The sequence below is a fragment of the Arachis hypogaea genome, chromosome 2 (assembly GCF_003086295.3).
Source record: "Arachis hypogaea cultivar Tifrunner chromosome 2, arahy.Tifrunner.gnm2.J5K5, whole genome shotgun sequence".
In the NCBI taxonomy this organism is placed as follows: Eukaryota; Viridiplantae; Streptophyta; class Magnoliopsida; order Fabales; family Fabaceae; genus Arachis; species Arachis hypogaea.
The window spans coordinates 45,110,756-45,123,667 of NC_092037.1; the positions used below are offsets into that span (position 1 = coordinate 45,110,756).

General features: G+C 37.8%; 1 protein-coding gene across 1 annotated transcript; it reads right to left on the reverse strand.

The window, feature by feature from the left end:
• Positions 1-10,014: 10,014 nt before the first annotated feature.
• LOC112719070 (basic blue protein) lies at positions 10,015-10,937 on the reverse strand. The gene is made up of 2 exons (XM_025770229.3): positions 10,689-10,937; positions 10,015-10,293 (listed from the first exon to the last, which is right to left on the reverse strand). Exons 1-2 carry the CDS (start codon positions 10,861-10,863, stop codon positions 10,094-10,096), a joined length of 375 nt encoding a protein of 124 aa, XP_025626014.1. The 5' UTR covers positions 10,864-10,937; the 3' UTR covers positions 10,015-10,093.
• Between the last annotated feature and the right edge of the window lie 1,975 nt (positions 10,938-12,912).

Below are 12,912 nucleotides of genomic sequence, written 5' to 3' on the forward strand. Positions count from 1 at the left end.
GTCCTGTTTTAAGCCGGAATGCTGCCCGATTTTCAAGAAAATTGGTTTTATTTTGGTCTTTAATTCAATTTTGGGCAACATTCCGTTTACCTTTTGACTTCCCGGATTTGCATCTTATTTGTGAACATGAACCACAACTCTCCCGTTCACTATGCATAAATCTCATCATATTACTAATCCATTTTCTTTAACCTACTACTTTCTTTAACTTTCTAACTTCCGCTCACTTTAACCCTCTTTAACAATTCTTTCCAAAATATGATGATTTTCTTGCATTTTGAATATGAGTGGTCAATTTTAAAGAAATTTGCTTTCTCGGTTCATTCGTTCACATTTACATATTCATTACAACATCGAAGATTGTCTCTTTTTTTGCTATTTGCCTCCTGAACATGCTTTATTTGTTAAATGCTAAGTGTCCTATATATCCTATCATATTTTCAGGATGACTGACAAAGGCAAAGCCATAGCCACTACCTCCAAAAAGAGAAAACACTCTACCCCTTCTCTTCCTTCCACATATAAGCATTATGCCAAGAACCCTTTGAATGATGTGGACAAAGAAAATCAGTTATTGCCTTCCACCAATCCAGAAAAATTCCCTAATCTCTACTGTGAGCTCCGGTTTTCTAAGTATCGGACTACAAAGCTCAACATTGAGAAGAGGCTACTTCTCCCGATGGATGTGAGACGTACTATTTCCGGACGGATCGCCGATTTGGGTATTGATTTTGTTGACCGAGATTTGGGGGATATTAATGTATCTTGGGTGAAGGAATTCTACTGTAACTTCTTCCGTCCCACATTAGATTCGGTTCAGGTGAGGGGTAGGGAGATTATGATCACTGAGACTGCCATTGAGGAGGCATTACAGTGCAGGCATGTCTCTGATGAGTTGTGTGCCCACCAGCAGGCTGAGTTAGCCATACACAGTATGACCTTCGATTATGAGGCACTCAGGACTGTTATTGGGATACCAGAGGCTACTTGGGTTATGGATGCCAACAATACCAAGCCGAAAGGGATGATGTTTTCTCACTTGACTAGGGAGGCCAAGACTTGGCAGATGATCTTTGCCTGCTATGTCCTTCCCACCACCCATTTTTCTGAGATTCCTATGGAGATGCTCCTACTCATTGGGTGTGTTATGGAGGGGAAGGAGGTCTCTTTCTCTAGATTGATCAGACAGTGTATGTGGCGGGCGCATATTCGTGGCCTACTTCCTTTTCCTACATTGGTCACGAGTATGGCGGCCCTAGCCGAGGTGCCATGGTTGGATGATGATGTGCGACCACCGCCCCCTGATGATGATGACAAGGAGGTTACTATTCCTTCGGGTGGGTGGGTGCACGAGCGACCAGTTGCTAGACGCCGATCTCGGGCCAGAGCTCCCGTGGGGACACCTTCACCTTCTGCCCCTACAGCTGCCCCATCTTCCTCTACTGCTGCAGCTCCTTCCTCATCTACTGATCCACCAGCAGCACCCGAGCCTACATATCTCCTAGTCCAGCGCCTTTTCCGGTTTTTAGAGCGCGAGAAGCGCCCTATCCGACGCCGCCTGGATAGGATAGATCAGATGTTTGTGGCACAGGGCCTTGAGCTGCCCCCTCTTCCAGACTCTCCGGCCTCCGATGATCAGGATCATCAGGAGGAGGTTGCAGAGGCACCGGTTCAGCAGGACTCCCCTGCCACCACAGAGCCGCTAGAGATTCATGAGGCGCCGGTTCCACAGTCAGAGCCTGCACCTATCGTTGTACCTCCCACTGATCCTCCGGTTTAGCATCGAGGACGATGCTTGATTCTAAGTGTGGGGAGGGCACCGGTAGCATTATTTGGGAACCGGTGAACTTTTTCAGCCTAGTTATCCTATTTTGCACATTTTGTATATATTTGGATGCATTTTTAGTTTGCTTTGGGATACTTTTATTTTGGATTGCTTATTCTGGATTTTTAGTTATTTTGATGCTTTTGGATATTTTAGATATTATGGATGATAGATTTCCTACTTTTAGTTGGATCTTTATTTTTCTTTATACATTTTGCTTATCTTTGTTTTAGTTTATGGTTGTGATTAGAAATTATACTTGAATTGTTTAGTTACCCTTTTTGCATGAAAAATTTGATTTTAAATGAGAAAAAGGAAAGGGTGAACTAAGAAAAACTTTTGAATTTTTCAATCACAACAATGCTTATTCAAACATTGAAATTTTCCAAGAAGTTTAAATATAGGGCATCAACCCAATTGATTGAAGGAAAATTCTCGGTAAAAACTTGCTTGAATTTCATACTTTGTGAAGCATGTATTGAATTGAGAACACAAGCTTGTGAGACTTGAGCCTATTGATGTGGTTACACTTTATAACCACTTATTTTCCATTCTTGTGTGAAATTGTTCTCTTTCTATGATTGTAATCCTTGATTTGCTTGATTCTATATGTCCATTTTATTCTTGTATTTATGCATTTATATGATTGAGGCCATTACTTCATTAGCCACTTACCCAAATAGCCAACCTTTTACTATCCATTGTTAGCCAATTTTGAGCCTATGCTTAACCAACTTATTCTCAATTTAGCTCATTACAAGCCCAAGGCGAAAAACCAATAAAAGTCCTTGTTTGGATCTTTGATTAGCCTAGGCTAGTGAGAGTGTTTATTATTCGAAGTTGGTGAGGTTTGGGAACATTGGATGGGATAAAAGGGGTAGTACACTTTCATGTTTAGGAATTGGGTACATACTCATGTATTAATCAAATAAATAGACCTTATGCATTGAAATTCTTGTATATAGTTTGACAAAAGAAAAAAAGAAATAAAGAAAAAAAATGAAAAAAAAAGAAAAAAAAAGTGATGAAGAAAGAATAGAAAAAGAAAGACAAAAGAAGGAAAATGATAAAAAGGGGACAAAAATGCCCCAAAGTGAAGTCAATAAAAAGGAATCAATGCATAGGTGTCATGAATCAAATAAGGATGCATGAATATGTAGGAAAAAGTGAAGAATGGGTAGTTAAAGTAGTTTAAATTTGTATAGGTCATCATATAGTTAGGTGGGAAAGTCTATGCTAATCAAAGATTCAAACCTTAGCCCACTTAACCATAAATGATCCTACCTTGACCCTAACCCCATTACAACCTAAATGAAAGACCTCATGATGAATGTATGCATGCATTGAATAAATGTTGATTGTCAGAAGAAAATCAAATTTTGGAAAGCTTGATTAGAAGAGAATTGAGTGATTGACCCCTAAACACTTGAGTGAATAGAGCGGATACACACATCCGGTGAGGGTTCAAAAGTTCAATCACATGTGTTCACCTATATTATCTATATTCTTGCAAGTTTAAATTCTTGTTGATGATTCAATACAATTGTGGTTTGGACTTAATTCCTATTGCCTAGCCCTTGTGCTTACACATGCCCTCTTGGTAATTTGATATGTTTGAACTAAGCATCTGCATTTATTTTAGGTAGTTGCATTTAGATAGGACTCATATAGTTTAGTTGCATTCATTAAATGTCATAACCTTTAATTCCTTCTTATTTTAGCATGAGGACATGCTAAGGTTTAAGGGTGGGGAGGTTGACAAACCCCAATTTGAGGGTTATTCTTGTATTGAATTTAGAGTATTTTGATAACCTTTTGTCACATTTAGCCTATGAATTAGCATGGTTTTGTCATCTCTCCCATAATTGTGCTTAAGTGTAAAAACATGCTTTTTAAGCCTTATCTTGATAAATTTTAATTTCTCTTTGATTCCATAAGATGCCTTGATGTGTTTGTTAGTAATCTCAGGTTGAAATAGGCTAGACATGGATCAAGGGAAGCAAAGAAGGAAGCATGCAAGTGGAGAGAAGCACAAAAAGCCAAAGATCTGATCCAGGCCATGCACGCGCACGCGCACAAGGCGCTCGCGCGCACATTGCGAAACGGGCCAAGGACGCGCACGCGTACCATGCGCGCACGCGCCGATGATGGCACATGACTTCATTTATGTAGCACGTGCCTGGCGATTTTGGAGAGGTTTTCAGCAACCAACTTTGGCGCCAAAATGCACATAAAAGCCAAGGATTGAAGGGGATTGACATTCATTCATTCACAAGAACTCATAATTACACACACACACACTAGTTTTAGTTTTAGTTTAGTTTTCTAGAGAGAGAAGCTCTCACTTCTCTCTAGAATTAGGATTAGGATTAGGTTTAGGTTAATCTTTCTTCTTAGATCTAGATTTAATTCATGCTTTGATCCAATTTTCCTTTGTCAATTCTCAATCCTCTCATCTCTCTCTTTCTAGTTTTGTGCTTTGATAATTGTAATTCTTCATCTTGTTTTGGATAGATTGTTGTTCTTTTATTTTTCCTTTCAATAATGCAATTTGAGGTAATTCATGATAATTGTGATTTCCTTGATTGTTGCTTTGTTAATTCTTTGTAATTGTTAGTTGTTGATTCCTTTTATTCTTACAAATAAAAATGCTTTCTTTCATTACCCTCCAAGTGTTTGATGAAATGCTTGAAAGGATGTTAGAGTAGAATTTTATGTTCTTGGCTTGAGAAGGTAACTTAGGATTTCTTGAGTCACTAGTGTCCAATTGATTGCTAGTTGATAGCCATTAACTCTAGCCTTCATTAATCCAATTAGTGAAAAGCTAGGACTTATGGACTAGGATTGATATAACTCATTTGACTTTCCTTTGTTAATTGATTTAAGGATGACTAAGTGGGATTAATCCTTGCAACTACCATACTTGTGGCTAGTGATAATGATGAAGACCCTTGACAACCAAATCTTGCCAAGACCATTTTGTTAATAAAGTTTTCTTACCATTTACTATTCATGTTTCTCCTCTAAAACCCCAAATATAACTCACAACCAATAACAAAACACTTTATTGTAAATCCTAGGGAGAACGACCCGAGGTTTAAATACTTCGGTTTATAGATTTTAGGGGTTTGTACTTGTGACAAACAAATTTTTGTATGAAAGGATTATTGCTTGGTTTAGAAACTATACTTTACAACGAGATTTCATTAGTGAAATTCTAAACCGTCAAAAATCCAATCGTCATCCGCTCCGAACCATGTTACCCTAGCCCAATCACAGAGTAGTAATGCATGTTCTACTGTCTCTGGACTTTTTAAGCATATTTGGCAAACTAGATCTGGTGCCATCTTTCTTTTATATAAGTTAGAACCTACTGATAATATATCATGACAGACTTTCCATAAAAACATTCTGATCTTCTGTGGGACTTCCATTCTCCACACCTCCTTCCATATCTCCCTTTTATCTTCACTTGTTGATGGATTTCCATATTTGCTATTCTGCCCAACACTTCTTGCAGCATAGTATCTGGTTCTTATTGAGTAATTCCCATTTTTCCTCCATGGCCAATACAGGTGATCGTCTTTGTTCATTACACTAACAGGGGTGCTAAGTATCTCCTTGCAAATTTCTTGGGAGAATTTGCTTTCGATCTTTCTTTTATTCCACCTTTCCCCATTTACAATGAGATCCTTAACTTTCGAGTCATCTGTGCTGTTTGTATTAAGAGGGCTGCTCCTCCCTGCGATCCAATTATCTTTTCAAATGCTCACTTTGGAGCCATCTCCTATGCTCCACTTTGCACATTTCCTTAATAGCTCTCTTCCATGTAAGATGCTTCTCCAGACCCATGAGGCGCCTTTTTTACCCGTTGCTGTCCAGAAGTTGCCGTCCGGGAAATACAACGATTTCAAAATTTGTACCCAGATTGTATTTGGATTTTTGAGTGCTTTCCATGCTTGTTTTGCAAGGTAGGCAGTATTTTGTTTTTTCAGGTCTTTAAACCCCAATCCCCCTTCACTCTTTCTCTCATTGATGCTGTCCCACTTCTTCCAATGAATGCCCTGTTCCTTCCCCAATGCTGCCCACTAGAATCTCGCGACCTTTGTGTAAATTCTCCTACAAAAGTTCTTCGGAAACTTTATGACATTCATAATATATGATGGCATTGCCTGAATTACCGACTTTATTAGTGTTTCTTTGCCTGCTTGATTCAGCAACCTTTCTTTCCACCCTTCTAGTTTATTCATGATCTTTTCTTCAATCCATGCTAGAGTGATGAGCGGATAATTTATACGCTTTTTGGCATTGTTTTTAGGTAGTTTTTAGTAAGTTTAAGCTACTTTTAGGGATGTTTTCATTAGTTTTTATGTTAAATTCACATTTCTGGACTTTACTATGAGTTTGTGTGTTTTTCTGTGATTTCAGGTAATTTCTGGCTGAAATTGAGGGACTTGAGCAAAACTCTGAAGAAAGGCTGACAAAAGGGCTGCTGATGCTGTTGGAATCTGACCTCCCTGCACTCGAAATGGATTTTCTGGAGCTACAGAACTCCAATTGGCGCGCTCTCAACGGCTTTGGAAAGTAGACATCCAGAGCTTTCCAGCAATATATAATAGTCTATACTTTATTCGGAGATTGATGACGTAACTTGGCGTTGAACGCCAAGTACATGCTGTTGTCTGGAGTTAAACGCCAGAAAAACGTCATGATCCGGAGTTGAACGCCCAAAACACGTCATAACTCGGAGTTCAACTCCAAGAGGAGCCTCAGCTCGTGGATTGATCAAGCTCAGCCCAAACATACACCAAGTGGGCCCCGGAAGTGGATTTATACATCAATTACTTACTCATGTAAACCCTAGGAGCTAGTTTATTATAAATAGAACATTTAACTATTGTATTAGAGGTCTTTTGACCACGTTTCATCTTTGGTCTCAGTTTTGTATTGTTCTTCATCTTAGGAGGCCATTGATCACGTTTTAGGGGGCTGGCCATTCGGCCATGCCTGAACCTTTCACTTATGTATTTTCAACGGTGGAGTTTCTGCACACCATAGATTAAGGGTGTGGAGCTCTGCTGTACCTCAAGTTTCAATACAATTACTATTACTTTCTATTCAATTCTCTTCTATTCTTATTCCAAGATATACGCTACACTTAACTTTGATGAATGTGATGATCCGTGACACTCATCATCATTCTCACCTAAGAACGCGCGTGACTGACAACCACCTCCGTTCTACTCTTGGCCGGGCGCATATCTCTTAGATTCCCCAACAGAATCTTCGTGGTATAAGCTAGATAGATGGCGGCATTCATGAGGATCCGGAAGGTCTAAACCTTGTCTGTGGTATTCCAAGTAGGATTCTGGGATTGAATGACTGTGACGAGCTTCAAACTCCTGAAGGCTGGGCGTGATGACAAGCGCAAAAGAATCAAGGGATTCTATTCCAACCTGATTGAGAACCGACAGATGATTAGCCGTGCTGTGACAGAGCATAGGAACGTTTTCACTGAGAGGATGGGATGTAGCCATTGACAACGGTGATGCCCTACATACAGCTTGCCATGGGAAGGAGTAGGAAGGATTGGATGACTGTAATAGGAAAGTAGAGATTCAAGAGGAGCACAGCATCTCCATACACTTATCTGAAATTCCCACTATTGATTTACATAAGTATTTCTATCCTTTTTATTTTCTATTAATCATATTTGATTTTCTAAATTCCATAATTTTATCCTCCTGACTGAGATTTACATGGTGACCATAGCTTGCTTCATACCAACAATCTCTGTGGGATCGACCCTTACTCACGTAAGGTATTACTTGGATGACCCAGTACACTTGCTGGTTAAGTTGAACGGAGTTGTGAACTATGGTATTGGCATCATGTTTTTGGCGCCATTACCAGGGAATGAAAAGCAATGAATTTTGCAAAATGGAATAACAATTGAATCACAATTTCGCCACCATAGAGCTTTGTTGTGAGATCTTCCCCACATGGCTGGTAGCCCCAAGTACTTTCCTGGCGTGTCCCATGTTGTCATTCCTGAAATCTCTTCTATGTCTACTCTTGTTTGTATCGACACTTGGCTTCCAAAGGAGATGCCTGACTTGTTCATATTAATCCTTTGTCCGGATGCATCTGTGTATTCGTTTAGTATGGTTATAATCTGAAATATCTCCTCCTCCTTCGCTTTCGCAAATATAATGCAGTCATCCGTGAACAACAAGTGAGTAATAGCCGGAGCTGTTGGGGCTATCTTTAGACCTGTTATATTGCCTTTCGCTTTAGCCTGCTGCATTAGAATCGTGAATACCTTAGCTGCTAAAATGAACAGGTATGGGGATAATGGATCCCCTTGTCGAAGACCCCTCTAAGGCTTGATCTTCTTCAATAGCTCACCATTGACCTTTACCCTATAACTTGCGCTTCTTACACATTTCATCACCAAGTCAACCCACTTTTCGGCGAACCCAAATTTCATGAGCACCTTTTCGAGGAAATCCCATTCAAGCCTATCATATGCCTTGTTCATGTCTAACTTGATTGCTACATTTTGTGATCCGTCTCTTCCTTTCCTATTTAGGCTATGGTAGACTTCTTGGACAATTACTACATTATCTTGTATGAGCCTTCCTCCCACAAATGCACTTTGGGTTGGGGACACTATATCCTCGAGGAGCCCTTTCAGTCTCAACACTATGACCCTGGTTATTATTTTGTAAATAAAGTTGCAACAACTGATTGGTCTTAACTGATTGAGTTCTTTCGGATTTTTTACCTTTGGAATTAAAACTACTATGGTTTCGCTAATCTCTTCCGGCAAGAACCCATTCCGAAAGAATTCTCTGACTACTGCACATATCTCTTTCTTGATTATCTCCCAGTGTTTTTGATAGAACAGTCCATTCAGGCCGTCTAGTCCAGGAGCTTTGAGGCTGCCCATGCTAAAAACTGCTTTTCTAATTTATTCTTCTGTGACCTCTGAGATCAGCTCCCTGTTCATGTCTTCCATGACTCTTACTGGAATATTGTTTACTACTGAGTCGCAATTCCTTCTGTTGTTGGAAGTAAAAAGCGCATCAAATCGTTCCTCTATGTGCTTCATAATTTCTTTCTTGTTTTCTATCCAGGAGCCCGCCTCATTTTTGAGCTTATCGATTCGGTTCCTTCCCCTTCTTTGAATGATTGTGGCATGGAAAAAAGCTGTGTTCTTATCTCTCCATTTTAACCACTTCAACCTGGCTCTTTGTCCCCAATATTTTTCTTCCTGTTTCCATAATGCGGCTATCTTCTCTTTTATCTGCTGTATTTTCTCCTGTTTTCCTTGTGTTAAATTCGAATCTTGTAGCTTCTTTAATTTCTTCTTCAGCTTGTGGATTTCTTGATCTGCTCGTTTCAGTGTCCTTTTGCTCCACTTTTTAAGCTCATCTTTACAATTTTTCATTCTTGTTTCTCCTTCAGCATTCAATACCAATACGACAAGAGTCCATTCTCTATTGATCTCAACTAGATTGTGTTTGTTTTTGTTAGAAACCATCCAAAAACTAACCACCAAAAATAAAGTGTAGTTGGACTTTGCTTTAAGATCCAAATATTGGATCCAATTCCCACACGTTGAAAAGTAGTTTTTTTTTATATATATATATAATAAAACACTTATTCCAAAACATGCTAGCTATTGTCATTACAATATAATATAAATAATCTGACTCAAATTATCACGCTGCAATTTCTGATAAAATTGTCTAGTCACCTACAGTTTCTCTGAGACTCAGATGTATCACTACGATTCTACTGCGTAAATTCTTCACAAGCTAAAAAAAATTAGCTTTCAACAACATAGAACTTCCCGAATTGGCATAATGATTTGTCTAGCAACTTGGGATAAGGTTCATCCAATTTTTGACAAGTAATAAGATTGATTTAATTCCTAACAAAGAAAGAGTCAGCCGTTCAAGTTGCTTTCTTTTCCACATTTTTATTTTCAAATTTAATTTAATTTTTTATTTTGAGTTTTAATTTAATAAGTTATCTTTTATATAGATTTTTTTTTTGTCATCTAACTTCAAAAGCATTAAGCCCTATACTCATCTGATTCCGGTGACAACTTGTACAGACCCCGCTTCGGTAAGTTTAAGAAATTGGGGGAAAATGGAAGGTATCGTATGGAAATACACGAATTAAATTCAAAGAAGCACATTCATTGATAATAATTATTGATTACGCTTATAAAATAATCATCATATGAAACACGAAATCTCATATAGCATTGACTGCAATTTTCATCCCTCCCTCACAGTGGCCAGGAAAATTACAAATGAAGTAGTTTAATCCTTTGGTGAGCGTGATTCGATCGTTCCCTGACACATACACCTTGCTTCCTGGCGGAGTACTGCATGTCTGATAACCGGCCCTGTTCACCACTACCACGTTATGTGCTCCAACTGCATAGTTGAATACTGCATGTTGAAAATAATAATAGATAAAAATGATGTCATCTATGTAGTGCTAGAAAAAAGAAAATAAATCTTCGAAACCTCACTAATATTTTCCCAGGCAAATAGTAGTTACCCGAAAAGAGAAAGAAGTTAAAGAAAGAAAGAATTAAGAACTCTTCTGCATGAAAGGTGGAATTAGTTTATCTGTTTGGATTCATTAGATTACTAAGATGAAAAACATGCATTATTGTATCTATAAAAATGATATAAATAAATAAAGTTTATCTAATATGTGTTTTTAGAACGCATGTTAATATTATTATTAATAGAAGTTTTTACATTATTATAGAAAGTTTAAATTTTATATGATTTTTATAACAAAAAAAAAAAGAAAAGAAAAAGATGAAATTAGCTACCGAGTATATCGCCAGACATAAATTGCTTTCCGTTAGGCCAGTTGGTAACCTGAAAAGTCCAACCAGCTGCATCTCCAACTCTGTGGATAGCTGCATAAGCCATATCAGAGTGAAGCACGAACATACACAGTAATAGCACTTTAGCCATTCTTGCACTGCCTATTCCCGGGGCCATATTTTGAGAGTTGCTTAGAAACAAAAAGAATGGAGCTAAGAAGACACCTATGGAAGTATTTGATTGAAACCGTCAATACCCCACTTGTTTAAATAGTACTAAAGGCCTTGGATTTGTGTGTCAAATAATTAATGTTGTCAACAGATATCTATCTATATAAAGACTAATTATGAGTTTCACATCTTTATATTCTCTCATTCATAAATAACTATTTTTTAAAGATTTTGGCATACAATTAAAAATCAATAATAATAGAGAAACAATAATTTAAAATTATTTTATTTATACTACAACTTATATATATTTGTGAAATTTTTTTAAGTAGAATTTCTAAAAACCTCCGCAATATATTTTATATGTGACATTTTGATCAATTTTCACAGACTAACAATAAAACTCTACTGTTAGGATTACTATATAATTAAAATTTTTACAAAATTCAATAAAAAAACTCGAAGAGTGAGAGCTCAGCAAAATCTTATGCTCGCGATAGACATCTCCACTGCCATCTCTGTTGCCGCCACTGCTACCATTGTCGCTATCACTACTGCTAGAGTTCATCTCCTTTCTGCTTCTGCCATAATGCTACTGAAATCGAGGAAAAACGCTTCCTTCATCAACGCATTTCTAGATCTAATTGTAACGCCCAAACCTTTGACATATAGAGAAAGTGCCTCTTCGGTCAACTCTCCTCCGCCAATGATGCTCGTGTTTTCCATCGGCATTCTATTCCTTCTGTATGCTCTTCTTTCCACTCATTCTCAGTTTCTGGTTCTCCTTCTCTTTTTCCTTTTTATTCGTTTTTGTTTTTGTTTTTCATTCGCAGATTCTGAATGCTTTGCTATGTGATATAACATTCGATGAGTTTTATTATCTCTTAATGGATAACATTGTTTCAAATTCTCAAGCACTCGAAGTGTTTGATGAATTGTTTAGTTCTTAATTGAAATCCTGATAAATTGATTTGCTAATTTTCTGAATTTTGATTTCGTCACACTCTTTTAATTTGATACTAATGTATATATTTGAAATCCTTTACTTCTTCTAAATAATCTTGCTATGTTACTGATAAACCCATATTTTATGATATATTTTTGTGCCTAATTTGAATAATTTATTCAATCCCTCACTCACTTATTCATGTTAATTACATGGTTTTACTTCCCCTTCCTTATTATGTGATGTACGCGAAAAACATGTTTCCTAGGGCTTTAAAAATATTAACTTTAATTACCTTTTATTGCCATTCGATGCTATGACTTGTGTGTTAAGTATTTTCAGATCTTCTAAGGCAGGAATGATTTAAAGAATGAAAAGGAGACATACAAAAATGGAAAGAAAGCGCAAAATGGAGTTTTTGAAGAAACTGGCAGCGACGCGATCGCATGGATGATGCGGCCGCGTGCCAGCACGAAATGGCAGTGACGCGACCGCGTGATTGACGCGACCGCGTGATTGACGCGAGCGCGCGCCATAAGCGAAACGCATATGATGCAGACGCATGACTGAAGCGACCGCGTGACAATGAAAACTCCAGATGACGCAGCCGCGTGACTCACGCGGACGCGCGACAGAGGCCACGCACCAAAAATTACAGAAAACACTCCCAGCAATTTCTGAAGCCCTTTTTGGCCCAGATCCAAATCCAGAAAGCACAGACTAGAAGTTATAAAGTGGGGGAATGCCTCCATTCAAAAAGGGGCTCGCCAATTAGTTACTTTTCATGATTTAGATGTAGTTTTTAGTGAGAGAGGCTCTCTCCTCTCTCTTAGGATTAGGATTAGGATTAGAATTTATTTTAGGATTAGGATTTCTTTTCACTTCAGGATTATTTCATCTTCATATCAGGTTCAATGTTTCTTTTATTTATTTTCTCAATTTAATTTATGAATTTCTATGTTTAACTCAACTTCTTTATTTGGCTATAACTGCCCATGTTACTTTTGATATTTTTATTAATTCATGATTTTGAGGTATTTCTGATCTAAGATTATTATTTACCTTTTTTATATTATTGGCTTTAATTGATTAACTGGAAGCTCTTGAGTT

Coding starts and splice junctions, on each gene's coding strand:
- LOC112719070 (XM_025770229.3), bottom strand. CDS start 10,863: ATGGCCCCGGGAATAGGCAGTGCAAGAATGGCTAAAGTGCTATTACTG. Junction 10,294..10,688: donor TATGTCTGGCGATATACTCG/GTAGCTAATTTC, acceptor TTCAACATGCAG/TATTCAACTATGCAGTTGGA.